The sequence below is a fragment of the Sander lucioperca genome, chromosome 1 (assembly GCF_008315115.2).
Source record: "Sander lucioperca isolate FBNREF2018 chromosome 1, SLUC_FBN_1.2, whole genome shotgun sequence".
In the NCBI taxonomy this organism is placed as follows: Eukaryota; Metazoa; Chordata; class Actinopteri; order Perciformes; family Percidae; genus Sander; species Sander lucioperca.
In genome coordinates this window covers 38,261,932-38,289,923 of record NC_050173.1, presented here as the reverse complement: position 1 = coordinate 38,289,923, position 27,992 = coordinate 38,261,932, and the positions used below count along the sequence as shown (strand labels likewise).

The following is a 27,992-nucleotide window of genomic DNA, read 5'->3' as shown; positions in this document are numbered from 1 at the left end:
TCCAGCCACCAGGCACATGTTTCTCTGCCTCTCATGTTTCCTCTCACTCTGTTCAAACCTCCGAGAGGGAAACAGAGACCGTCCCAGTCTGCGCTTCTCTCTCCAGCAGGCTGATCACTGTCTGCTGCTCCGCATTAAGTCCTGGAAAATATCCTGCGGAGCCACGTAAACGCCGTTTCTTTCATTATATAACCAGCGAGAGACAAAACTGCAGCAGAGTTCCAGTGGTGGTCCAGGAGATGTCCTGCAAGCAGAATATGGTGAGCGCCAATTTTTCTAATCTTTTCGTTATCCGTCCCCCCCAGCACATGCAGCACTGCAGCCCGAATCTGTGTCATTATTAGGGCATGGTTTATTGTGGTCCATTGTGATGGCATGTGTACAACTTTCTCCTGCCCATACTTGAATAAATCAACTTGAAGATATGCTTGACTGTGTAGATTAAAGCCTGTAAAGGATAGACAGTGCTGCTCTCATAGAGTTTTAGTCCCTAAATCAGGGTTAATCCTTACAGTTTGTTTTCACTGTTGACTGGCAACTGGCAGTGTATTTGTGTCTGTGTGTGAGAGACAAAAGAGGAGAAGGAGACTGATGTATGAACAATGATTTATTTATTTTTTTGTCATTTATTTCCTGTCACTTTGCAGCTATGGTGGTCTCCGCTGCAATGCAATTGAATAGTGTTTGGCCTGCACAGCTGTAAATGTTTGGGTTGAAGCTCACAGTCCCAGAGTCTCTTTTGATGCACAGGAGTTTGGGGACAAAAGCTGTTTCTGTGTGTGAGAGAGCCTGAGTGAGTGACTGAGTGAGCGTGTGTGGGTGAAGGGGGAGACACCGGCCCAGTCTAAGGGACTGCCAGGCTGTTGTCGTGGAGACCAGAGGCCACAGGTGACCTCTGACCTGAGGACTCATGGAGCGTTGCAGGAAGAGTCCTTTGAGTGTGGTGGCTGTGGGTGCGTACTGACGTAAGTGAAGGAGCAGGTCTGAGAATAGAGAGACAATAGACGTGTGATCTGTTGTTGGAGACTACGTGGAAACCATTCCTGTCATTAAGGAATGGATTATAGGATAATTCAAAGAGGTGATAGTGGGTGATAAACTGCTGTCTCTGCTGGTGTGAATGACTGATCCCTGCATGACAATCACTGAGACAGCTTAAGTATTGTTTAGGGTTCAAGTCATCGCCCAAAAATGCATTTCTCCATCTCAGCCAGCCCACTTCTTTATGACACAGAGCTGACTGAGGGATGAGATTTTGCAATCAGTTCTCCGTTATCATCAACTGCAAAAACAAATCTAATAGTGCAGTGTTAGCTAGAGTTGTGTGAGGTCAGGATTGACTGCGAGATTACAGTTTTGAGGGTCAGTTCTCCCAAATCCCACACAGTTTGTTTTTACCTCAGTGGTATCTATCCACGCAGATAGCTTTAGGTTTTTTTGAGCTGAAGTTTTGAGTTACTAGTGTCTGGAACTTCTGCCACCAACCCAAGAAAATAAAGATAAGTGGAATTAAATTTGTGCTGCTAAAGAAATTGACATTTGACTGCAGCAGCACTACGGTTATGTGACTGAATGTAGTTGTTTCTGTGATTTGGGTGAACTGACCCTTAAAGGCTGCATTAAAATAAAGTGTTGTAGCAGTTTTGGCATCAACCTGCTTAGCCGAGTACTCGATCAGTGAATCTACAGAAAACTAATTTCCAAACATTTTGATCATCAATTGATTGTTTAGGTAATTTATCAAGCAAATACAGCGATAAGTCAAGCCAAAACCATGCAACGCCCACTGGCCAACTGGCCGGAAGCAAAATGTATCATTTTACAGCTAAACAGAACACTAAAATATGCTTCTGAAAATACAAAATAGGCAATGCAGTAACAGAATCTTGATTCATATTTGATCAGCGCAGCATAGTTTGACAATTTGATCGGAGTTCACGAGCAGTCATCGACACTGCGATAGAGATTCCTCGGCTCTGATTGGTTGTTTTCCTTATGCCATTAGGAGCACCAAGAGGAGGCTGAGGAACATGATTTTTTTCACAGATGATCTGATTCATGAACTACTGTCTGTCAGAACATAGTGACCATTTCAGCAAATATTATTTTTTATGAAAGTTACCAACTGTAGCTTTAAAAGAAAAATCAAAATATTTTTTTAATCTTTAAAAAAAAAAAAAGAGGTGACAATGATTATTGCCACATTATCAACGTTGGGATATTCGATCAAAAGTAGCATGATGCTTGATTTTATCAATATTGCAAAGCCCATCTGTTAGCTAAAAGCTCATCGGGAGATTTTTGACGACAACCTATTAGCACAGTCTCTCTGCTGCTCTTCTCTCAGTAGAATCAGCCAGACAGCTGATGTGATGTCTTCGTTCAGCTGTTTGAGCTCCCAGGGGGCTGACACTCCCCTGTGTGCGTGTGTGTGTGTGTGTGTGTGTGTGTGTGTGTGTGTGTGTGTGTGTGTGTGTGTGTGTGTGTGTGTGTGCACGCGTGTGCATGTGTCTCCTTAAAGTACTGGCAGCTGATGAAGCACTAATTCTGCTGAACGGTCAGATGCCTGCTGACCATTTGCTTCTTGTTGCCTAACCCAAAGAGAGGAGGATACAAACTCCTCTCCATCAAGCACATGAAGTTTGAATAAACTCTGTCTTCCCCCAGTATGATGTTAGTCCTGATGTAAAGCTTAAATAAAGGGTGCAGCTAAATACTTGTCAAGTCAGAGCCCAATAAACCCAACATCCACACTGTGAACTACAGCACAATGCACTGCTAGGCTTTTACTCGTTGTGTAGCGTGTAAGTGCATAGAAGGTCAGTCATGCATACTACAGTCTAGCAGATGGTGTAGCAGGGAGAGCTTAGCTATAATGGCACTGTGTTGGTTGACAGAGATTTCCCCTCAGGCCAGCCTGCTAATCAAACACTAATCAGCCCTTCTTCTACACGCTGAGTTCGGTCTGTCTCCCCTCCTCAACTCAGTTTTCCTCAGATTCTCCTCCCCTTGCTCCCCATTTTCTCATTGTTTGCTCTTAATCTTGGGCTCATCCTATTACCCTATTCTGTCCCTCCTGTCTGCCCTCATCTCATAGACTCTTTATAGACAAGGCCATGCCTGATCGCTCTGAAGAGAAAGTGTCATGCTCTTACATTTAGAGCTTTCACTCCTTGGTCATCCCACTGCCTGTGGCTAGCCTGATCCGCTCTCTGGGCCGTCTGTCGCTGCGATTAAAGCCTAGCCGGGTTAAGAAAATCACTGTGGGGCTTGGCCAGGGTGTGAAAGGCCGCCTGTCTAGATTCTGCCACTGTTGGATATAAGGCTGTTTAGCTCAAAGCTATCACAGTAAATTGTAATAGTTTGCATGGCATTCATTTCAGTATAATCAAAAGATTTGTCTGTGTTAGGGACTGCCAGAAAATATACTTCTTATGTAATCCTGCACTAGATGATTATTTTTCAAGTGCCAATACAGAGCACACACCCAAGTTAATCATTATACCCAAGCGGCAGGTGTTTCCTTTCAGTTGAAGATTGATACGTATGTTGCCATTCCTGACATTTCCTCTTGACAAATTTAAAATTAAAATATAATAAAACTACAACTACTTGTCCTAGAGACACCAAAAAGACAACGAAAAACTACCCACTGAGAATTATCACCCAGCTCTGTAGTTCTCTTCAGCTCTACAGAGCTTTTAAGCATCTTTCAGCTCATTGTTTTGGTTTTACAGTCTGCAACTTTACAGCTTTGGTTTTGGCAGGCAGCGTTTTCATCAAAACAGCCACTGTACTCTATACCTGCCCAGCTCCCAATGCCAGACACAAAATTAGCGACTAGCACATTAGTATTAGCATTTAGCATTTCTTTCCCTCAGAAGTTGGAGAAGACCAAACCAGAGCCAAAGGGAGAGTGAATACTGAAATGTTTGCTAACACCTTAGCCATAACAACTTTATCTGGTGATATTATGTTAGTGTTTGTGTTTGCAGCTTGTTCCGATGGCACCAAGTGGCCAAAATAAATTCTATTTCTAAACAAGTAAGCATACATTTGGTGGGGTATTTTTAATACCTGTGGGTCAAATATGGATATTGTCAAGTTCTATGGGTGTCAATGTCTAAATAAGCAGTAGATAAGGCAGGTTAAGGCAGGAAAGCCAAGTCTGTTAAAGTACTATGATCACAAATTAACACCTGAAATGCAAACATCAGAGATCCCTGATATGGGACAGCGTGCGGCATCTTAGCAAAAGTACATTTTCTCTGCTTTCCTTGTCTAATCCAAAGAGGTCAGAGCTTTTTCGAGACACTTTAAATATAAAGCATCTGTCCACTTTCTGCAACCATCATACCTGCTGTCTACATCAATTAGATAAGCATTGTGATTGTGTAGCCATACCTTTGATTTCTACATTCATTTTTAGATGAAGCCACATTATCTGCCAGAAAACTTTTCACAACACAACACTTAAAGAAAGCACAGAACATCACAGATTGATGAGATATAAGTGTAAGTGTGAGTATGCATGGGTGGATTTGGCATAATGAGGAGCTTTCTTGGTGGCCCACATGCTTATTTCTATCAATCAAAATCTATTCTGCTGCCAGATAAACCTGGCATAAATTTTAAAATGTAAGCATGGCAAAGTACTCTGTGTCCTGTATTTCCTGGGTTATTACTGACTGCGTGGTTGGTTGACACGCCACCTGACTGCTGAACAATAGTTTAATTCTCATGGGACAAACGGGACCCCCTGACCTATGGAGGTGAGAGGTCTGAGAGTGTAGGAGGGTGGGCAGACCCCATGCTGTGGCCTTTGTCTATAAATGTCACCAACTCTGAGGGCACACGGAAATAGTTGCTAACTGTGGCAGCATCTCATCATGGGGCTATTGTCTTGTTAACGATGTAGCCTCTATTCCCTGTTAGTCAGGCCAGCCTTATCATTTCCTTGCGTTTTTATTGATCGGGCTTATCTCCCAGTGAGGAGAAGCGCCCCGCTCACCTGCCTTCTACAGCAGCAATGGTTACCGTGTGTGTGTGTGTGTGTGTGTGTGTGTGTTGGGATGAATTATGTGCATGCAGAATACTTGGCCCTTGTCTCTTTTATTTAGTCTGAAGAGTTGTAGCGTCGCGGAACAAAAGGCCATAAAGTCGAAGCCCTCCTCTGCGAGTGGGCATTGTTGTTTATTTATAGCTGCGTGTACATGTAGCAGTCGTCAAGGCAGCCACAGCTCTGTTCTCTTCGACAGCATTTCAGTTTGCTGTTACTTCCTGTTCTTTTACATTAAATCAATACGGTGGATTTAAAGGTTACATTCGGTTACCGTGACCTGCACCTCACTCAGGTCACACAGGGAGTAAAGTGGAACAGTGGACTCACTGGCACTGTAATTTTACCTGTCTTGTTTTCGGTTTATTTTAAAGAATAGTTTGACATTTTGGAAAATACATGTATTTGTTTTCTTGCTGAGAGTTAGATGACAACACTGATATATCGCTTTGTAATATTTGTTCCGTAACTATGAATATACAGGCAGCAGCTGGTTAGCTTAGCTTATCACAAAGACTGGAAACAGGGGGAAACAGGTAGCCTGGCTGTGGCCAACAGCAACAAAATATGCCTTGTCTTTTTTAACTTTGGGTTTGCTACAAAAACAACGTTTTTGTTGTTAATGAGCTTTAGAGGTGCTGGTAAGTGGATTTTTCTTACTTACAGCTTAGAGCCAGGTTAGCTGTTTCATTATGTTTCCAGTATTTGCGCTAAGCTAAGCTAAACGTATGCTGGTTCTAGCTTTAGATTTACCATACAGACCTGAGAGTGGCATTAGTGTTCTCATCGAACTTACTCCAAATGTAAACTATTCCTTTAAGAATGGAACTATTCTTAAATTATTATTTTTTGTTTATTTTATGTGAAATCTGTCTCTGTGAATAAAGATAGTCCTGCTATCTTCTTGAAATCCCAACTGACAGAATTTGAAAATGTCATGTCATGTCTTTCTAAAAGAATTGATGGACACACCAAGCTCAGGGGCGTGTCTTAACAAGGATTATGTTATTTCTCAAGAGCCAGACATCCCGCATGCCTCCCATAGTTGATTCCTGTAATGTTATTGTCCAGAGAGCTTAGGCAGAGGAAATGAGTCTAGCTTGGGTTGTTGTCTCGTCTAGTTGACTGGTCAGACAGGTACAGTATCGCAAGCAGGCCCTGACTCGTCCCTCTTTGTTGTTTCTGCTTGTGTTTCCATCTATCGACCTCCACATTCCTATTCTCGTTTCGCACTGTCCTCCCCTTTTGCTGCTGCAGCCATTGTTCCATCCATACACACACACACACACACACACACACACACACACACACACACACACACACACACACACACACACATGCATGCACCACCTTTACACCTCCTCCAGGTTCCCAGATCATTCTTGGCGCTGCTCTGCTGGCCAGCTCAGAGACTTACAACTGAGAATCTGTGGAATTTGAGACTGGATATGCCTGTGGGGCACAGAGGTAATGACAGGGGTAAAGCCAGCGGCACCTGCTCAAGTGTTAGACTGGGCTGACTAGCTTTGATGGGGTTATCCCCTCCTTTCATTTTCCAGCAGATTTTCTTGAAATTGCTTTTAGCAGGCCAAAGGGCACCACAAAACATCACATTCTTGCTTTGGAATGCCCTTAATAGCGCGCCAATCACTATATTGTGCATCTCTGGTTGGCAAGGTGCTTTATTAACTGGGATTCCTGTGTGCCCACCTATTGGTGCCAGCTTTAGGAAGTCCAGATACCTCCTTCACTCCCCTCAGCTCTGCGGCCTGCATCACATGGCGAAGAAAGGAGTGGCTCTCTCCTGGTAAAGGAGCAGTGAACAATGTCCTCTTTTTCCCCCTCCCTCAGATGCGAGCGTCTCCAGTTTGAGTTATGTAACTTGATACGATGCAGAAACCGTCCAGCAACCCAGCATTAGTAAGGGGGACTTACACTCAGACTATTGTCCAGACAGTCCACGCATGCTCTCATTTTCCATTCCTTCCTCATCTACACTCTCTTATTTTTTCCGACCCTCATCCCTCTTTCTCTATGTTCCTGCTGTCTTGTGTCTCTTAACGCAAGTCCTATCCCTCAATATTGTCTTATTATCTGTGAGCAAACAAGACACATTGTACTGTTGGTATCTGTCCGGTGAAGCTGGCTCTTGAATGTCAATACAGGTTTTTGTTTGTGAAACTGGGAGAACAAGTCCAACCACACCGGCATCTGAGAGGGCTGTAAGAGCACAAAGAGATTAGCAGGTGAGGCGGGTAAGAGGAGGGAAAAGGAGAGAGGGTTTAGGTTGAGCAGGAAAGTACCAGGTTCTCTCAGGGGAGTCAAAACTGACTTATAGCTGCTGCAGAGGTCGACCTAGTGATTACTCCCAGTTCCCTATATAAAACACACACAGGTATATCTCCAGTGATGCTGCTGTCTGTATTGAACCTACCCTCACGTACAGCTTAAGATCAGCTTAGTCTTTTATTTAGATCAGAGCAAAGTCATCTTGTGGCCTGCAGGTCAGTGGTTAGGTCCAGGCAGCTCCCTCCCATCCGTACACCTCCCAACTGCCATCACTGACTAGAAACAGGAAGTCATGTGGCGAGATAATCAGTAGCACGAGCATGAGACAGAAAGAGAGAGAAATAGAGTGAGCATTTTATCAGGAGCAGAGAAGTGAAGTCTCAGGTGGACAAACAGACGAGGTAAATAGGTGACTTTTTTTCCTACCTTTTCTTTTTTATCTCTATTATTTGGGTTTTTGTATGCTTACAAAAGTCAGTCTTCTAATACTGAAAGTATCGTAACTCCAAACTGTGTCATATTAAGTTTCAGATATCAAGAACTCGCCTAACCTGTGTGTATATATATTTATACAATCCTTAGCTTATTTACATTTACATGTTGAGCCAGCAGGCTCAACATGCTCTGAACTTACTGTGATTTAAGGCTGCATCGTCAGAAGAACAGAGTAAGCTGCAGAGAAAAGAGGAAAGCAGCCTGATTGTTAATTAGTCATCCCTCGAGGCATGCTTGTTTGCAGCAGAGTTGAATTGGAATTAGCTAACTTTTTAACTAAATCTTTTCTCCTGGGTGAATGACGTCACACTGAGCAGCAGCCTCAGCCTCCCCATTCACTTCCAGCACAGAACAGATATGCTAATTAACTGTTAATTATTGAACGTCCCAAAATGGAGCAACATGGTGCTGAAAGAACAATATATAGGATTATCTGCTCTGCTGAGCTGGGCACCTTGATTACTTCAGTAAAACCTCTTTCCATTACGTACTTTTTCTGTGTGTGTTTTTGATTGTCGGTCTGATGGTCTATTTGTGTCCCTGGAATTCCCCCTGAGGAATATTCATGTCTCAATGGTGTACCCAAGCTGTGTAACAAGATTGCATTGGGCTGACTTGTATTATTATTATGTCAAAGGTAAAATTCTCCTCATGTTTCCTGTTGCTTTGTTGTCATTGTTAACAGTAAAGTTGTGTCCCGTGTTGGCTTAACAAGTGGATTTTCAGTAGTTCCCATTGTGCTGCTTCTCACCACTAACAAACAGCAGACACCTTTATTTACAGAGAAACTCCACAGGAGAAAAAAGTGCTGATCCTCTGACTCTGCATCAGCATGCGTCAGCATCAGTGTTTACTACCTGACACGCAGCCTGCTCGGCTCGTCCTCTGGTGTTAAGTGCAGATGGATCAAAGAAAAAGTTTGCAGGGATATGATCAGCTTTTTATGTTTGTGGTTTATTTAGGCTTGGATTGCAAAGCATTAACATTAAAGCAGTCATACTATGGGTAAATCCATATCTGTGTATTCCTCTGAATCGAATTTTCAGGTGCAGTCTACACATCTCCCTGTTTGTGTTTGTGCTGAGTGTGTGGTCTAACATTGAGGGTGTGTGTGTGTGGATGTGCACAGTCGCTGCGGCTGTTAAGTGGAACTGGTTCAGGTGTGGGTCGATGTGGGAACCACTCGATATCTATCTCTGTAATCACAGAACGGTGACTCCTACATGAACCGCTCCAGGAAACAAAGAAGCCACAGTGAGAAAAGAGAAAGAGAGTCTCTGCTCATGTCCCCCCCCCCCCCCCATCCTCGCTCTAATGAATTTAATAAGAAGCTATCTCTCATGCTTTTGTCTCTATCAGCTCAATTTAACATTGTATGGCTCCCCCGCTCTGATTATGTGATAGAATTATCAGTCATTAAATGTCTGATATTACCAACTTAGCTCTCATGGGAACTAAGGTGCTTTGGATAATATACATTTTATTATCACTTGAGGGCCCCAAGCAGAGAAACAGGCCCCTGTCTACGTCCCCCATTTCAGTGCTGATGTGAAGGCACATTAATAATTACCTGGTGAGAAATGTAAGGAATGTGAGTTTGTTTCCTCATATGGCTCTCTCCCTTTACATTCTTCACTCTGAACTTGAGCTATGTGGCGAACACACTGCTGATAGCAGCAGTTGGCAAACACTGTACAAGCTTTGCTTGTTAACAAGCTGAACAGAAACCAGAGAACTTACACTGGATTCAAGATAAGGGGAAATAAATAGCATGCCTCTATTGTTTGCTTTCTCACAAATTCCAATGAAGTTAGTGAGGAAATATTTCTGTATGGTGCTGGGTTTTTTTTGTTTCTTTTTTTATAGTTGTTGACCTCCTTGATGACATCATGGAAAGACCAAGATCTAAAAATGCTGGTGATAGGCTGTCTCACGTCACATGTTGTATGCATGCACGAAAAACTCCATATAGTAGTAGGAACTTAAAAATAAATAAAAAGATTTGTGCCATAATGTAATGTTATTTCTTTTTGTTAAAATGGATTTTATGAAATTGGTATTGAAAAAAAGTATTGTTCAAGAACCGGTATCACGTTAGTCACAGCATTGGTATCGCACATTTTTTTTTTAACGATACCCAGCCCTAGTTAGCTAGCTAGCAAGTAACGCAGGACATGACGCAGATTTCTTGTGGTCACATAGCCACTGCTTAATTTGGTCAAAAATAACCGAGTCTCTTGCTGTTTTTGGCGTCTTTGTGTAAATGGACCTTTCCTCTTTACCCTCGGATGTTTGTTTTCACCTGGTTTCATGTGACCGGCATGATAGAAACATCAACATGCTCACTCGCTCGCTGTGAATTCTCCGGACAATGACCTGCTCTATTCACACATGGGCTCAAACGGACATTACACAGACTTTGTACTAGGAAGCTGGCAGGCTAAAGTCCGTTTAATGTCCTGTCCAACTGATTCGGATATTTGCGTTCTCTCACATGCAGCTCCTTTAGGTAATGTCTAGATAAGTTCGGGCTAGCAACAACAGTAACTAATGCATGACTCACTGTTTCTTGTGATGGTGGAGCAGGTGGATAGTGTGAGACATGCAGCTGCTGCTGGATACATAAAAAAATAGAAATTCTATTTTAGTGAAGGAACACAGTGTGTTTTTAAATGATATTTGCCTTTATCAGATTTACCTCTAGTATCAGATGTATTGTGTGTTGTATTATGTATGTATTGATTTGGTCAGCATGTTGTTTTTACCACTCAAGGTGATTGATAGATTAGTAGTGTTTACGTGTGTGTGTGTGTGTGTGTGTGTGTGTGTGTGTGTGTGTGTGTGTGTGTGTGATGAGTGAAGTGCAAGTGGATGTCACTTAAAACAACACTGAGGTCAGGTACTTATCCTTATGCTTCTAGTACTAATCTCTCTTTAACACACACACACACACACACACACACACACACACACACACACACACACACACACACACACACACACACACACACACTCATCAGTAGAAGTTGAACTTGTAACCTCACTGGGGGGATCAACACAGGCATTCATCTAAACAAAATAAGGGATTATGCAACCAAGCCTTTTTCACACTACTATTGAAGACTCTTTGATATTTTTAACAAAACAGACTCTTTGTACTGTTGGAAGAGAACCAGAAAATGGTTGTTGTTGTTGTTGTTGTTGTTGAATAAATAAAGTCCCCATACATTACACTAATAATGCATTTGGAGGTAAAAGGTGGTCCTGTGTGAGCACACTCCCTCGGGTGCCATCTCCTCACACTGAAGCAGCATTATGTAACATCGGTCAGATCCAGATCAAAAAGGTTCCATGAAACACCAGTCCAACCAGTCACCCTAGATAACCCTAACAATGATAGAGTAGTCAGAGCCAGTATTTGAATTCTGGGCAGAAACAACAATACTGTAAAGTCAGCAGAGGCAGTAAAGGCCAACGCATGGCAGACCGCCATCACTACGCTTATAGATGCAAAGCAAGCTACCCACCTCAGCTAGTCCGCCTCAGAGGAGGTCCTGACAGCTGGTTTCATCGAGTGAGTCCAGGTCAAAGCCAGCCAGTCATGATCAGGATGGTGAGACTTTTAAACAGAGTTGTGGAGCTCATAAAAATAGTGTAATTGCAAATCCTCTCAGGAAGCCATTGTTTTCCCAATTTGTCCCAAATTTTAAGTGTTCAAGGTTTTCTCTTCTGGATCAGTAATAATAGAGGCTGCTGGGGAAATAATTAATGAGAGTTTGATAGCATTTTGTTTCATCTATCTACTCAGCACAGAGAGCAATTTGAAGAGGGAGCCAGCTCAGATCCATTAAACCACTAAAATGTTAAATATAGATAGTATGTTGAAATAATAAGACGGATGAGAAAGGATGTATCTTTCAATTGGTCCAATATACTTACTGGACAGACTACCTTTTACATTTTCAGTCATATTTCGGGATAAATCTTAAGTTTTGTCCACAAAATTAAAGTGAACTAGAGACTAAGGCACAATGAAAATGTGCAACATGAAACTCAGAGGTTGCTCCGAAATCACATGAGCATGGCCTTATGTGATTTCGGAAATGGTATTTAAAATGCCAAAACCATAAAAAGGTGTTCTAAAATGGATTACTATTACAGTATTGATCATAAAGCATTTAGAAAAAGTATCAAAATGTCCGCAACTGTCAGTATTGGACAAGAACAGTGTTTTAATCAATCCAGCTGTCTATGCCTCACTTTTCACTCATAACTATGACCCATAGTGTATTTTTACACTTCGTCTTTTTTTCCGTTTTTGTTGTTGTTGTGTAGACACTGTTAAATTTAAGATTATACGCATATGTATGTAAGGTTGTTTAGCAACTGCTTTGTAAGACTCTTATTAAATTGTGTGATTATAATATTGCTTAAAAAAAACATATCAGTGCAATACACGCTGCCAGGAAAATAGTTTGGTGGTGTAGTATGGTATACAAGCTGCTCCAGTGTTCCCTAAAATGTGTCAGTTCTCCCCTGTCAGAACTCAGAATAAAACGTCTGCTCTGAACTGTCTGTGTGCTCAATAGCGCCTTGTATCTACAGCCATGACCAAATACGACCCGTTGACCTATGTAAAGACTCAAGTGTGGCTCATCAATAGAGACAGTGTGAGACTGAACACTGGGCCTTCAGCTTAAGCACCACCACGTCTAACCACCAGTGAATTAGGTCCCATGTTTCACAGAGACTGCTCATCATCTTGAGTGTCATGAAATGAAAGTCGACATTTTACTCGAAGTTCTGTCTGCCCTCTCATTCAGAAAACCGAAGACAAGAATCACCTCGAGGCAGTTTAGTTTGAGGCATTTGACTCCATTTCTATGAATGTGTGTAGCTTGCCAGATTTTACAGATGTATGACACTACAAGACATACAAACTGCCTTCAGACGCACAGAAGAAGGAACATTGCACGACCCTGCTTTTCAACGTCTTGGCTCCCCTAAAAGGCCTGAGGGTCTGGGGACAGGAACGAGGTCTGTCTGCATGATTGTTTCCCATCCATAATGAATAACCTGCTAACAATTAGAGCCTACTGCTGAGCACTCCTCTGCTGTCATGCCCCAAAGCCAGAGACACTCTCACACTCACTCATTACACGCTAGCATGTAATTAGGGCTGCACGATTATGGCCAAAATGATAATCACGATTATTTTGATCAATATATTGATCACGATAATTATCACGATTATTTGTTGATTTTAACCAAAACTAATTTTATTGTCACATAGGCTAATCATAACTGCTTTCACATCCATATTGTGCTACATTCCTCCTTTGTTGAAGGATACTATGAAGGAGTATGCCATTTCAGCTGTTGTGCGACCGCTTTCCAAACATGCGCGTTTGCCGTGAAAAGATACAAGCAATGCAATTTTCTGTTCACGTTAACGCCGCATGTTAAAATCCGGTGCCAATATGGCAGCGGTGCCCGGTATCTACCGGACGAAATAGCAACGCGGATTACGGTGCCACTTAAATGTCTGCATTGCGCTCTGATGCTGCATGTCACGCTAGTTAACACTAATAACACGTTACACAGCAGCTAACGTTAACCTACCATTAGCTACAGTAGTAACTGGATTAAACGCGGCTAAAATGCTGACAGTTAAACGGTGTAGTGTGATTGTATTTCACTGTAGAGGATTCCAACAACGGGACGTACAACAGTCTGCCGCTAAAGCTATGAGCTAAAAGACTCAAACTAGCACTGGTCACTGCTGTTGTCTGAAAAACAACACAGACGGGACAAAATGTTGCGTTTACTGGTAAACTGCTATCTGTTGTGGAATTTTCCTCACGTTACTCTGTCCTCTGTGACTGTCTACATCTAAACCAGTGTTGCTAACATCATATCATACGCTCATTTGCATATTTTTGACGTCATTACGCAATCATTTGTATAAAGCTTAGTGGTTGTGTCAGCAAGGTAGATAGAAAGAAATAGAACTCTTTAGCCAAATAATCACAAATTCAATGCAGGAATTTATTTTACCTTATAATTATTACTTAGGTAGCCTATCTTTGAAGTAAAAAAAATGAAATTCTACAAAGGGAGGGAAAAAGATCGATAAAGAATTCTCAAAGAAGTCTGGCTTGCCCAGGTCCAGGCCAGCTCAGCGGCGTCTTTCTCCCGTCGCGTCCCACTGTCTCTCCTACCGGCCCCCGCACACCCTGTCCCCCTCCCCTTCTAACTACCTGCACACTGTGCGCAGTGCTGCTGCACATGAGGAGAGAGGGGAGAGGCTGCTCCTCTGTCACAGAACAGAAGACTGTTTTGGCGGCTACAGGAGAGAAATACCTTGCGTGCTCGCTGGACAATACTGATGACTTTTCTACAGAAAGTCGCCAGATTTGTCGCTAGTCGCTTTTTTGAAAAAAAGTCGCTAAGGGGGTCTGAAAAGTTAAATCTCGCTAAAGTCGCTAAATTGGCAACACTGATCTAAACTAAGCTGCACGGTGCAGGGAACAACTCTGATTGGTTCATGGAGGCACGTGATCAGAGAGTGTTTTACGGAGCTTTGGAAAAAAAACAAACTTTGATACAGAGCGTTCTATGAACGGAATGAAACATTTTAAATATCGCTCGATCACGTGAATTTGATCGTGGGAAGCCAAAATCGTGATCGTGATTAAAATTTGATTAATTGTGCAGCCCTACATGTAATAGTCAATCAGAGTGTGAAGCACTCCTTTGCTTCACGTGTAGGATAGTTCCTTCTTAGTTGGCCTCCGGCATAGTACACCCTGCTGCTGCTGGCTGACAGATTTAGAAAGTCGAAACAGATATAAGTCACACTAGAATTTACCTGAATTTCATTTTGTGCTCTCAGTGGTAGAAACGGGTCATCCAGAATATCCATTTTTTTGGGGGGTAATTGATGAGATCCTTGTTTTTCTCCAAACATGTAGAAAAGTTGCACTGGTTGGCTTTGATTGTAAGAACTTGTGTTAACTTGTTTGATTTCGGCAACATGTTTAGTATGAAAAAGTTACTCCTCTGGCTTCTTTGTGCCACTGTTCCCACAGATGCCCAGAGATCACTCGGCAGGTAATGTGCATAATTAGCCTGTCTTGGTTGTGAAAGGCATACTTTGCCAATTTTAAACCAGCTCTGTGTCATCTTTGTGTGGGCAGTGTGTTTAGATGAATGGTGTTTTGCTTCCCTACTTGGAGCCAGTGCACAGAGATCCCAACAGAGCAGAACAGTGGCGATCTGCCGGATGACGCGAAACGCGTAAAGCCAAACACCGTTTATCTAAACACACTGCCCACACAAAGATGACACAGAGCTAGATTTTAAACAGCAAAATATCTCTTCAAATGTGGCAGAAGTATCTCTCTTAGCATGATGCATCAAACCTTTGACACTGCAATAAACCACCATGATATCCTCATGGCAGAGTAGGAGTTAAATATAACACTGAAATAAGGCCAGTGGCTGATTTGGTAATCACTCTATTGTGTTTTACACAACCAACAGCTGTGAAAACTAACAAGCACAGCTTTAATAGAGCTTATATAATGTAACAGTGCGCTGTGTGGGAGTTTTACATGTAACCTGCAAAGTTACCCCACAAAGGTAAACAAACTTTGATCATAGATCAGGGGAGAGAGAGTGCTGAGGGAAGAGGGCAGAGGATCTGGAGCTGCGAGCCGTGCATATGCTTTTTTCGGGGCTGTGTTGAGTGACCTGCGCACACACAAATGTGTGAGTGAGCGTCCGTGGGAGTGAGCACTTTGTGCATCAAAAGCTGACGAGCCCGAGCTTGTGTTGTGTAAAGCATTTTTGGAATTTGGCTTCCTCGTCCTTCTCTTCTCTGTCTCAGTCCCGGTGCTGACCCTTGTGTCTCTCGGGGTTTGAAATGTCCCCTCTTCACGCTCAAGCATTTCAATGCAAGCTTTGTTTTCCCCTCAGGACACCTGATTACAATATTTTAGGAGAGTGTCCTTAAAACCCTGCTCTTGAAGGCTGCATGTTTTGTTTTCTTTGTGATTATAGTGAAGTGGCAGTTGTATGGTTTTCTTGAAGAGTTAGGGTATCATCCTGAGAAAACTTGAGCCAAAACCTCACTGAAAGGCATTAGAGACTCACACCTCTCAGCAGCATGTTCACATCTTTCCTCTTTAGTATGCACTGCTCTATATCACAAGGACTGTACAGTATCGACAAAAATAATGTGATTGTATACCTCAGCGAATTGCAGTATTCAGTATCACCCTTTCCCTGTTTCAAGATAAACTGTGCAGTCCCACATAGTAATTATACTAATGCTCAGCTACATTCAGCAGGCTGACAATGTGTGCTGACCAGATATAGTCAGAAAATGACTTTCATTCATGTACTAATTTTACTTTAGAGCTCCAGTTTACAGCATTTCATTTTTTGAAGGAGGCCACTAGAAACAAGCGCAGCAGCAGCAGATGCAGGTAAAGGTGAGCAGCATCAGAGGAATAAAGAGCCTCATCTGTTACCTACACAGCACTTTGATACACTGATTTAGCTTTTGATCAAAGTTAGCAGCTTTTGAAAAAGCCCGTCACTGCTTTGAAAGATGCATAAATCAAGAACAGAGCACTTTTCAATTAGACCATAACTGTTCAAGGCTGTCAGGAAGCACTGCTTTGATCCGTGCGTGTGTGCGTGTGTGTGTGTGTGTGTGTGTGTGTGTGTGTGTGTGTGTGTGTGTGTGTGTGTGTGTGTATAATTTAAAGATGTGTGTTGCATTTCTGGGCCCCATGGTTAGTTGGGGCTGGGCTGTAAATCTTGCTGTGTCTCTTACTCGGGCCCATAAACTAGAAGGCAATTATGGAAAACAACTGGATGCAAGATATTTTCAGTCCTGCCAGATTTGTGGTTGCAGCCTAAAAGGATTTTTACCTTCCTATCTACCCTAAAGGAATTGCTTTTCCTCACCTCATCCCCCAGCTTCCCGTCAAGCATCGATTGGCCTCTCATGTCTTTGGCAGATACAAGACACAAACAGAGTAAAATACCGTACCTAAAAATACTGTGTCAGACCTTGGCTAGTGGCCATTAGGTTTGGCACACTCATGATTTATTCATAATGGTGTCAGACACATACACACTCAGCATGACCTGCAATGACTCAAATCCATCATGTCTTACTCTGACCCGAGACACAGAAAGACTTCCTAGTTGGACAGCACCAGAGAAGTACCTAGTTGTCACATTGTACTTGATTATATTCATCATAATTGATTATCAGGTTTCTTTCCTCAGCTTGAGTTCAGCATGTATTATTATTTTGGCTAATTAGGAGCTGGATGCTTTAGTGGAAAGTTTTACATTGGGAAAAATTGTACCTCATGAATATAAACATGAGCAGCTTGGGCTGCTTTGATCTGGGACTGGCTGAGAGCCCTGAGTGGAGTGGGCTGGAGCTGCCATTGCACAGCTCTCTCTCTGCCTATTTTAACCATTTGCATAATTGTTAGAACTATGCAAAGCACTTGATGAATGTGGCTTGTATTAGAAGGAAGAGGAGATCCCAGAGTGTCACTGTGGGTGTATGTGCTCATACATAGTATATTTCTGTGTGACAGCGAGAAAGAAAAATTGCTTTAAGATATACGAGTGTGTCATGACTGTGTACTGAGTGAGAACTGATGGTCAGGCAGCATGATGGCCCAGTCATTAATCTGGATGAGCCTAGTTTTGATCTCCCAAGCAGCCATGCCCCCTGCCAAAGCACTGTAGAGCAACCACCATACTGTATGTGCATGTTTCATTAAAAAAAATCCTGTTGATAATGAACATTTTACGTAAAACAAGTTTCCAAAACTTGATTTCTTAATTTATAGGCACTTGGATCAACTAATTTCACTATTTTATATATATATATATATATATATAAAAAAAAAAAAAAACTAACTTGTAGACCTGAAACCTGCTTGAGATATGTGATCAATCCATCACCAATCCACCATGTTCTGCTTTATTTTTCTGTTAAGTTCTGTTATTGCTTCATATTAAATACAGATGCCAGCTCTGAGATCTGAGGCTTAAGAGTCACCTGTCAAACAGCACCCTTTCTTATGCAAGAACAAAAACAGCATTAATTTTGCTTATTGGTGATCCTTCAGGTTGGATCTTGTGACAACATACCTTTACAGTAGAGTAGCTTTTGGCAGCCATATCTCAAATATCAGATGTCTTTGAATGGACGAAGGAAGGAAGAAAGGAGCTACAAGTAAGGAAATTAATCCTAATATTTGTTGTGTGGTTTGAAAAATGGTTAGCAGTAATGTTATATTCAAGATTGGTAGTTAATGGGCAAGAAACAAATAAATGTCCAATACTACATGAGCTGGCTGAGCACAAAAGATCAGATTGCCTCCCCTGGTGCTGTTTATAGTCAGAGGGACTGTGGCGTGTTTGTGTGTTTTATGGTCTGGAGAATGTTTTATGGCTGCTGGGGGTGTTTATGAACGGGAAAGAGAGAGGGTCAAAGGGTGAACTCAATAGTGAGTCTTAATGAAGTTGTCTGAAAAGAAGGAAGGAAGTGGATATGTGGGTGATTTGACAGACAATGTTGAGAAAAGATTTGCGGCGTAGAGCTGAAGAGGCTCAAACTCAAATTGACAAACAGTAGTGTCTCTAAGGTAGGTGTTGAGGTAGCTTGGCAACTGGTTTAGTTCTGTCAAAGTCGAGAGAAAACGTTAGTCATTGTATTGTTTCTTTTCTCTACAAAATGTTGACTGCGGTGACTGACAGGAAACTAAATCTCACACAGACAGCCATCATATCTGTGGGAAACATAATCAGGCCATGCTAGACATATGAAGACACATTGTATGATTGGTACATTTGGATACACATGCTTTTCATGAGAGACAAGAACATTTGCAAACCAAATAAGTTTCGTAGCAGGATTGTGATGTGATGCTGCCCTACCACAGAAAAAAACACCTCCCTGATTCACTTGACACTGTAGTCTTTTGATGTGCCTGCCTGTTGTGAAAATGTAACATGAGCTTCTGAGAGGCACAACATTTGCTGTAAGTAACAACTGCATTATGAAATAGACATTTTCATTCGGGATTTATCCTCTTTGTAAAGACATCCTTTTACATTCATTGTTCTCCTATAATAGGGTTTTGGTGCAGGTCGTGTTGTGTGCGTGTTTCATAGTGAAATGCTACGCTGTGATGTTGTGAGAAGCTGAGTTGTTCTAGCTGTGCTCTGAGACAGCTGTCTGTACAGAGAAACACAGCTGATGAAACGTCCGTCACTTCATGCTCTACCTCCAGAGAGCAACATCAACCCAGGGTCATAATGGGGCAAGAGGTGGAGTTTATTTCAGTAAAGAAGGAAAGACACAGCTTCACTTAGGTCCAGACCGAAATAGCTTAACAACTATTCCAACTACGATGGATTGTACAAATATCCATGATCCCTAGAGGTTAAAGTATAATGACTTTGTTGATCCCTTGACTTTTCATCTAGCGCCACTGTGTGGTTGACATTTCGTGTTTTTTGTGAATTCAATTCAATTCAATTTTATTTATAGTATCAAATCATAATCAAGACACTTTACAGATATAATTTACAAAGACGCTCTATAATTTACAAAGACAAAGACCCAGAATATCCATAAAGTGAAGTGCAGGTATTCCAGATGCATCCTAAAGATTGTGTCTTTTGTTCTGTTTAGTCCTAATTAGCAAATCCTGCTATGTAAATGCATGCTAACACACTAAAATAACATAGTAACACGTTAAACATTATATGTGCTAAATATCAGCATTTTACCATTGTTAGTGTGAGCTTGTTAGCATGCTGATATTAGCATTTAGCTCAAAGCACCACTGTGCCTAAGAACAACCTCACAGAGCAGCTAGCATCGATTTATGGTTTTTAGTAATTTTTTAAAGAAAGAATGCCAAAATTCTCTGGGTCCATTCTCTCAAATGTGTATATTTTCTGGCTTCCTTAAGGCCGTTTTACAGTCGCCGCATCAGAGCTTGCACACGCCAATGTGACGTCAAAATGACGTAGATCTCGCTGGCGCGCCAGAATTTTGAGTGTGCGTCCACTCTATTTTTTCAGCAGCTCACGACAAAGCGAAAACAGGAAGCCTGAACGAGCTGAAGGGTAACCGGATGCCGGGACTCTCAGAGTGACTGCAAGTCTCTCTTGTAAACTCACTGGGTTAAGATGAGTTCTTTTATGGTGAATGAAAGGCTTGATCCGATGAAGTACGTCATCGAATCAAATCGAAGCATTGACGTCAATGCTGCTGCCAGTTCTGCCGTTGTTTACCTTTTTCTTCTTGTTCTAGTCCATAGAAATAGCAAAGTCGGTAGCCTTTCCTCATTAGCGCCACCTCTGTTCAGGAGAAAACTGCAACTAGTGTTGCCACCACCACGCGGGAGTATAAACAGTTACAGTGCTCCCATGACGTCACACTGACCCTCGACAGGTCGGCTGCGGCTACTATACTGCACGTTTGAGTCCTCTATGACAGTAGACTGAAGGTCTTTGGGTTTTGGACTGTTGGTCGGACAAAACAGGCCATTTGAAGATGTCACCTTGGGTGTTGAGAATTTGTGATGGGCATTTTATTTACCATTTCCTGACATTTAAGAGACAAACAACTAATCAATTAATTGAGAAAACAATTACCAGATTAATCCATAATGAACATAATTTGCAGCCCTAAAAAGCCCAGAATGAACAGTTAGTTGACATTTAAAATGTTAAATATGCTAGACAGTTTGCCAAGAAGCAGGGAATATCTTAAACAGTAAGCCTATAATGATACGTTGACCAGAGCATGGTCATCATGGTCATTAGCTTATTATTTACTAAACATGTCTACATACTTCACCTTTGACTTTTTCTCTTTTTTCACAGAGCACCTTACCCCCACACAGAGCCCTGTAACTAATGGCAACCTCAGTCCAGACTCTTCCTCTGACCCGTGGCCCCAACAAAAACTTCCGTAACCCGTTGCCCCTCTCGTCCCGTTGCGGCATGGGAAGTGTAGGCAGTCTGGTGGAGAGGCCAGATGTGTCTCCGACTAAAGGCAGCCGTGCAGTGCCCCAGGTGAGACCCAAACAGACCAACGGCCTCCTGAAGAAAGGCTTCACCCAAAGAGAGCTACTCAACTACCTCAACATCACCAGGTGAGTGCTGCTCTAAAGAAGCAGATGCTTTCGTACAACATTTCACATGCTGCAACTTTGAAGGCGAAGTATTCTGCAAGGTACTATAAAACGTGACAGGACTTGACGCCAGTTGACCTACTGTGCTTCCAAACAGAAAAGAGCCTAAAGCAAACACAAGCAGGGACGGTAAGAAGGACGTTATCCCTGGCCTCAGCTCTGCCAGTGGCCGCAAGGAGGAAAACTTATACGCCAAGGTCTACCATAAAGACGGCACCGAAGTAGATTTGACAAAGAACTCACTGCCAAGTGGGGGCAAGTATGAAAAGGTGATGATTAAATCTGATGTTTTGTCAAAGAAACATGATTTTGTTAGATTATCAAACTCTATTATCATTTGAGTAAAATAGATAACTTAAATGAATCAGGGCAATCTTGAAAGTATTACATTTTAAAGGTACTACAAAGCATCCTCTAAAGCAGTAGGTATGAGAAGGGCTGAGTATTATTCACCAATTCAGTCACAGCTGAATGCTGCATCCATTGTGTTCTTTTTATGAATGATATACAGCCAGCGAGTGGCTGCTGGGGCTGTGTTAGATTGATCAGTATCACATTTATACATCTCTGGCAGCGTGGTGCAACATAGCCTGTTACCAGCATAAATCAACCTTAAATCACCTCGTGCTCACCAGCATAGATTGAGAATCTGCCACTTGCTGTGTTGCTGAATTTATTGCAGCAATCAAATCTCACCGTTTTTTGCTTGAATTGATCAACTCTAAGAACACAGAGGGTGGGACAGCATTGATTTAATAGAAACATTGTGATTCATTGTTCCTTAGCTCAGCCCCGGTTGCTGTAAGGTCTCTCTATCATCTCTTATCCTCTAAAAGTGCCCTGAACTTTGCCAACTCTTGGTTCTTTTTCCCCAGGCTCGTTTAAGGTCTGCCTTCAAGCCAGTCACCCCCAAAAATTTCAGCTCCATGCAAAACCTCTATCCATCTTCCAAATCGGAGGATGTGGAACATGGCCTTTCCAACGGGCTGCACAGAGCCTACGCCCACGTTCCCAAAGCTGTCTCCACCTCTTCCTCCTCTTCCACACCCTCCCGTCATGGAGTACCGACATCCAGTGGTAACAAGGTATCTTAACACATGATCGTAATTTTAAGTCTTGATCCAGTTCCCGTGAATCGCTGTCCATGCCCAGTTATTGCCTCTGCAAAGGAGGTGGCTAGTCTATTTATCTGGCTGTTTACTTATCAAAAGCTTTTTTATAGACTTAAATTGAGCTCTGGGCCAGTGAACAAGTGAATTATGTTTGTAGCGAGGATCCAGTTTTGGTGCATTGATTACAGAAGCAAAAACAATTAACTTCCCATGATTTATCACTTTATTCAGCCATTATTTGGGACTAAAATTAATCTTTTCTCAACCTATTAATGTTACAGTGATGAATAACTGTATAATTATGACTGTGTAGGCCCTCTCCTCGGTGCGTGGGATGAGCCAGGAGGATGATAACCTGTCAGACTCGGGCCATAACTCCATGAGCAGCCTGCCGCCATACCGGCCTCCCTTCCGCCCACACCTGTCTCACATCAGGTCATTATTGTCTACTTTTTATTCAAGAGTGTTGCTATAATTGATTTTTTTTTTTTTTTTTTTAGACATAATGACTGTGTGGGTGTTGATAATAGAAGAGACTTTAATGGCCATGGGGGTTTCTTTTTTTACCCTAGTGCATCTATGGGCCACATCAACACCATCGGCTCCCTGGACCGCACCGCTCTGGGCCCAAAGGCTGTAGGGCCAGGGGGCGGGGCCATAGGGGAGATGGCGTGTCGGAGCATGGCAACCCTGAGCCGTCTGGCTCCATGTGGAGGGGAGGCTCCACCTCCTTATGAATGGACACTCTCCCTGTCTGTTGAGGAAGTGGTGAGCACTGGATGGATGGATGGATGGATGGATGAATGAGCCAATCAGAATGATTTTCAGACTGGTAAGTCATTCATGTTGTCTTTTCCAGGTCCGGGATCTGGAGGAGCGCCTGGTGGAGAAAGAACATGAGCTGAAACAGATGAAAAGAAACCTGGATGAGAGTGAGGGCGCCATCGCTCAGGTGAATCTCATTGTCTGTTCTTCACCATCAATCTATGCATCCACCTAACTGCCTTTCTTTTGAAGTTTGACCCCCCCATCTGCTCGCCACATGCAGGTGTTTGAAGGGAAACAGCGTCTGTGGGAGAAGGAGGTGGAGGAGCTGAAACTCCTGTATGCCGCCAAGCTGCGTCAGGTTTCCCAGCATGCCCAGCGCTCCCAGCGCAGCCTGCAGTTGCAGCTGTTCAAGGCCCAGCAGGAGAAGAACCGACTGCAAGAGGAGCTCAACAGCCTGAGTAGGGAAAGGAGTCAGGAGGCTGAAGCCATGGCAAAGCGAACCAGTCCCACTCTGGAGGAGACACAGTGGGAGGTATGGCCTTGGGAAGATGGGGGGGGGGTGCACTGTATGGCAGGGAGAAGCACGTAGAAAGTAGTAATTACAGGGGGACAGTGGAGATAACTGAATTCCTTTCTCGTTTGTCCTGTTAAAATGATCACAACAAGGTCCGTAGATTCAGTAAAAATGTTTCTTCTGCTCCTATCCCTTATTTTCCTCTCAGGTTTGCCAGAAGTCAGGGGAGATCTCCTTGTTGAAGCAGCAGCTGAGGGACTCCCAGGCGGAGGTGACCCAGAAGCTGAGTGAGATCTTCCAGCTGAAGACGCAGCTCAGGGAGACCCGCACAGATCTGCGTAACAGGGAGGGCCAGATAGATGCACTGAAGCTAGTCGTGCAGGGGACACAGCGTCGCAGGTGCCCCTCTCAGACTGCACATGAGGATGGAAAAGGAGCAGAAGAGAGTCCTTCAGCTGGGGCAACAGGTAGATTTATGTCTCTGTCTCTTACCTGTGTGTACATATTGCCACTGGCGGTGTTTAAACTACGTGCTTTGATGGTTAAAAGGAATACGCCTTACTTAAGTCATGCTGAGGCGACACAAGCGCAGAAAAGAGTTGAAGCTCATTTGTTGACACAGCACTTTACCAAAAACAAGTCTCAAAGGACTCTACATAAAAGTAACTAGATCTAACTGATCAACATTCAACCAACAAAAAAAATAACAACAAATATAAAATAAGTATTTCAAACCTATTTAAGCCTGCAAATGCCAAGCTGACATACTGTACATAAGGGAAAAAAAGTTTTTAAAAAGCAAGATAATTATACGCCACAGATGTCTGTTTACTATTCCAGCAAGTGAGGCATCCAAACTGTGTTTCTTATCAATGCAGCTGGATCTTGTCTGGGTTATTTTGAGTTACAATATGCTTGGACCCAAAATCAGGTTATTTGACTAACCAGGTCAAGAGCAGAGTTCTGTGCACATTTCAAAGCAGCCAATGTCTTTCATTATGTGTCCCCTGCGGCTCTGCTGGACTGTAGTTGAAGCCATGTGAACTTTTGTGTTGCAGGAGGGTGCGGGGGCACCACGGAGGAGCGCCTGCGCGCAGAGCTCCTGCTGGAGCGACGCCAGAGCGAGGCCCAGGCCACGGCTTTCGAGGAAGAGAGGCAGACATGGCAGGCAGAAAAGGACAAGGTTATTCGCTACCAGAAGGAGCTGCAGGCCAGCTACTTAGAGATGTATCACCGCAATGAAGCGCTGGAGAGGGAACTGCACCAGCTGAGGGCAGGCAGAGAGAGAGGAGGAGGTGGAGGCAGCGGCAGCAGAAATGGGACATTGGAAAGAGAAGTGCCAGAGCTGAGGAGTGAGAGAGCGGGTGAAAAACAAGAGGACAGACCTTCCTCTGGTTTGCCGTGGATAGAGAGAATAGAATCATCTGAAATTTGAATGTGACAGACTTAACCGGCATTTGTAAGGCAAATAGTTTTATCCAGGAAACATGTTTTCTACAGAAGTCCAAAAATAGACTAAGTTAAAATGATGAGATAAGTAAACATTTTTACTTACTAAGACTTGCTAAACATTTTAAGAACTAAGTTTTGACCTAAGTCAGAAATTATTAAAGATACCACTTTAGTAATTATGACTAAATAATTTACATTTTCAGTTACTAAGTCAAAATGCTTTATTGAACACATTTCTTAAACAAAATGATGAGGTCCTGGGTCAAAATTTTGATCTGCTATGTGAAAATGATGACATACTCAGTCAAAATGACGAGACATTAAGTCAAGATTGAGATCATAGTATCTCAAAAGTTTGACTAATAATTATCTCATAATTTTGACTTTGATGAGTATTCGTATTTTTATCATGCATAACTTTTCATCTATTTTTCTTCTTCTGCCGGCAAAAACATGGGCTTCCATAGTTTCCTGTCCGTTTGCCATTCTCTGCCCATGCACCCTTGTTGATTGTTTAATGCCCTGATCCTGCAAAGACCGGACCAACAACCCCTACAGAACACACTAAGAAATACTGTCTGAGCCTCATCTGTCCTTGGCAGAAGAATCGAGTCAACTCTGTAAAAAATACAGCCAAACACCGAGACAATTTATATCCTGGTTGTTACTATTTTGTGTTCATTTGGTAGTTACTTTATGGTTTGGACTGCTTGACAGTAACCAAAGGATTCAAAGGGATTTAGTGTGGCCCAGTAACATCTCAGCACCTGTTCAGTCTGTGGTTCTGTGGATTCAGGGTTCACCTGGGTTCTGTGAGGAAAGCTGCATCTCTGGGTTAAGTATAGGTATCGGGGATTAAAGCGATCTGGTGCCAAGGTACAAATGCTATTTCTTTGCCATCAGGAAAACTGTGTACCATACTTAAGAAACTGGAAATGTTGGACTTTTTTCCAGCTCCTGTCAGGTGATATCAATATATTTTGTACATAATATTATTTTGATTTGATTGGCCTTTTGTCATTGTATTTCAAGCACACTGTTGTCTTAAATGGGCATATTTCCACATCTTTTGATTGCAGTGGAAGCAATCAGCAGATTAGGATAGTGAACATAACTGCCCTGCTTATTGGTGCACATACCCAGCCAACAGCAATTCAATGCATGACATAGGTGAAGTTGTTCTCTTGTATTGTTTATTAGTAATATATGAACATTCAGAAGCCAGCTCTCAACCAACGTTTCAACATACTGTGACTCTTGTCTATTTACTGGAATTAAAACTGTACAGTATAAATATATATGTTTGTTTTGGATTCATAAAAAACCTTATGAAGCGGTTTAAAAGCTGTTTAGTTGGTGCTTACCCTGACGCCATTTTCTGGTGTAAATCAAGGCTGCAAAATGCTTTATAATAGGCTATTCTGTCCACCGTTGTCTGAATTAAACTCCCCAGAAATCACTTGTCGAAATGTTAGCAGTGTAACTGATGACATTCACCCGAGGGCTCAGACGCCTGTCTGCTCTGAAGGGGCTTAAAATCTCCACAGAGCGTGCCAATAAAACCCAAGGACAGGAGATTTATGACAGAATGAACAACCGAGCGGTGGAGGCTTTTGGGACTAATGTGGCTTTTAGAGGTTGAGCCTTGAATCCTTATCTCAGCCTCTCCCTTAGGCCCTCCTGCTCTACCCCAGCCAGTCCTCACATACCATCTCCTGCAGTACAGACAGCGAGGAGCTGGAAGGTCAGCTGAGATGGAAACATAGGACGATCCCTGTTTGCCCAAGAAAATAAGCATTTAATATGGAAACCACCAAAGTAGAACGGGGTGCCAAGGATATCATGGCCGAGATGAGAGCTTAACACTTGGCTCTTTTTAAATTCCTGCGTTATGTTAATGGCTATGCATGAGTGAAAGCATATCTATAAAAGAGTGTTAAAAGTGAGGGATAGCACATGCAAGTCCATAACGTAGGTTTATTTTGTACACACGATCATAATCTGAATAGCTATGAGCTGTGGCTGACTCACAAAGCCCTTACCTTGGCATTTAAACATTATATAAACTGGGGATGAATATAACTGCGCGGGTCAGGAGTGGTGTACTGTAGTGGGATGAGAAAGGATTCTTACCTCACGTTACCAGTCTGTAGGAGGGTTGCAATGCTGAATGCCATCAGTACTGTTTATCTGATGAGTTCCCATGATTATTAAACAGTGTATAATTCATGTAGGGGACAACTGGATCATTGTGTGAAACTCATTTCAAATTAAAACCTCTAGCCTGAGATCTAATAGATTTGAAGGCTATTTAATCCGGAGTGTGGATATTACAGCAATAGCGCCACCAAGTGGTGATGAAAGGAGGGCCGAGCAGCTGTAAAACCAAGAAGAAAAATGGTCAGTGAGTTATGATAGGAGCAGGCCACCACCGAACGCCATCACACGCCTCCAAAACTGACTTGGAGTATAAATTTTTATTTTCATTTCAGATGCAAGTATATGAAACATGTTAGAGGATAAATATTTACAATAAAAGTTGCATAACACACAGAAAGCAGGAAATGCAAACATTCAACAGAAACATTACGACAGGAGTACAGAGCGCTAGCAGTCTATCTGAAGGATCACTCAAAGAAGCAATGAATGATTGTCAACCAAAGAAAGAAAAACAGAGGAAATTCAGTGAAAGTCCACACAAAACATGTGTGTTAACCCATTTCCAAAATAAAACCAAGATTTGAAAAAAATGTGTATCTTAAACTCTGACTTAAAACTATGTGTAATGTTGCATTGCCAGTGTGAGCTCTGCTGGTGCGGTGCTTGCTGAACAAATTAGCCTCACTAGAGTGTGAGGTGACATCACCATTTTCAAGAGGACATCGGGAACTTGCACTAATAGTATTAATCATCTAAACATACTGTATTGTACATCCAAACGCCTTGGACCTCGTGACACACTTTCCCCCTGGAGGATGCTTACACATCACCAGCTTAACAATACATACAAACTTTAATCACACCCAAACTATCAGCCTCACCAGTGAAAT

At 42.5% G+C, this 27,992-nt stretch overlaps 1 protein-coding gene across 2 annotated transcripts; it reads left to right on the top strand.

Moving 5' to 3' along the window:
* The first annotated feature begins 4 nt into the window (after positions 1-4).
* On the top strand, positions 5-27,684 carry n4bp3 (NEDD4 binding protein 3). Of its 2 annotated transcripts, none has more exons than XM_031319327.2 (10): positions 5-260; positions 20,786-21,057; positions 21,194-21,365; positions 21,972-22,181; positions 22,522-22,643; positions 22,781-22,976; positions 23,068-23,160; positions 23,257-23,508; positions 23,699-23,957; positions 24,549-27,684. In XM_031319327.2, the coding sequence occupies exons 2-10, from the start codon at positions 20,819-20,821 to the stop codon at positions 24,923-24,925; spliced, it is 1,920 nt and encodes a 639-aa protein (XP_031175187.1). In that variant the 5' UTR covers positions 5-260; positions 20,786-20,818; the 3' UTR covers positions 24,926-27,684. The 2 variants fall into 2 exon arrangements, with proteins under 2 accessions (XP_031175187.1, XP_031175188.1); XM_031319328.2 differs by lacking the exon at positions 5-260 and adding an exon at positions 7,473-7,749.
* The last annotated feature ends 308 nt before the right edge of the window (positions 27,685-27,992 follow it).

Excerpts from the sequence above, each read along its gene's own strand:
- n4bp3 (XM_031319327.2), top strand. The coding sequence starts at position 20,819 with ATGGCAACCTCAGTCCAGACTCTTCCTCTGACCCGTGGCCCCAACAAA. Across the intron at positions 22,977-23,067 it reads CCCTGTCTGTTGAGGAAGTG|GTCCGGGATCTGGAGGAGCG; the intron begins GTGAGCACTGGA and ends TGTCTTTTCCAG. Across the intron at positions 23,161-23,256 it reads GTGAGGGCGCCATCGCTCAG|GTGTTTGAAGGGAAACAGCG; the intron begins GTGAATCTCATT and ends CGCCACATGCAG.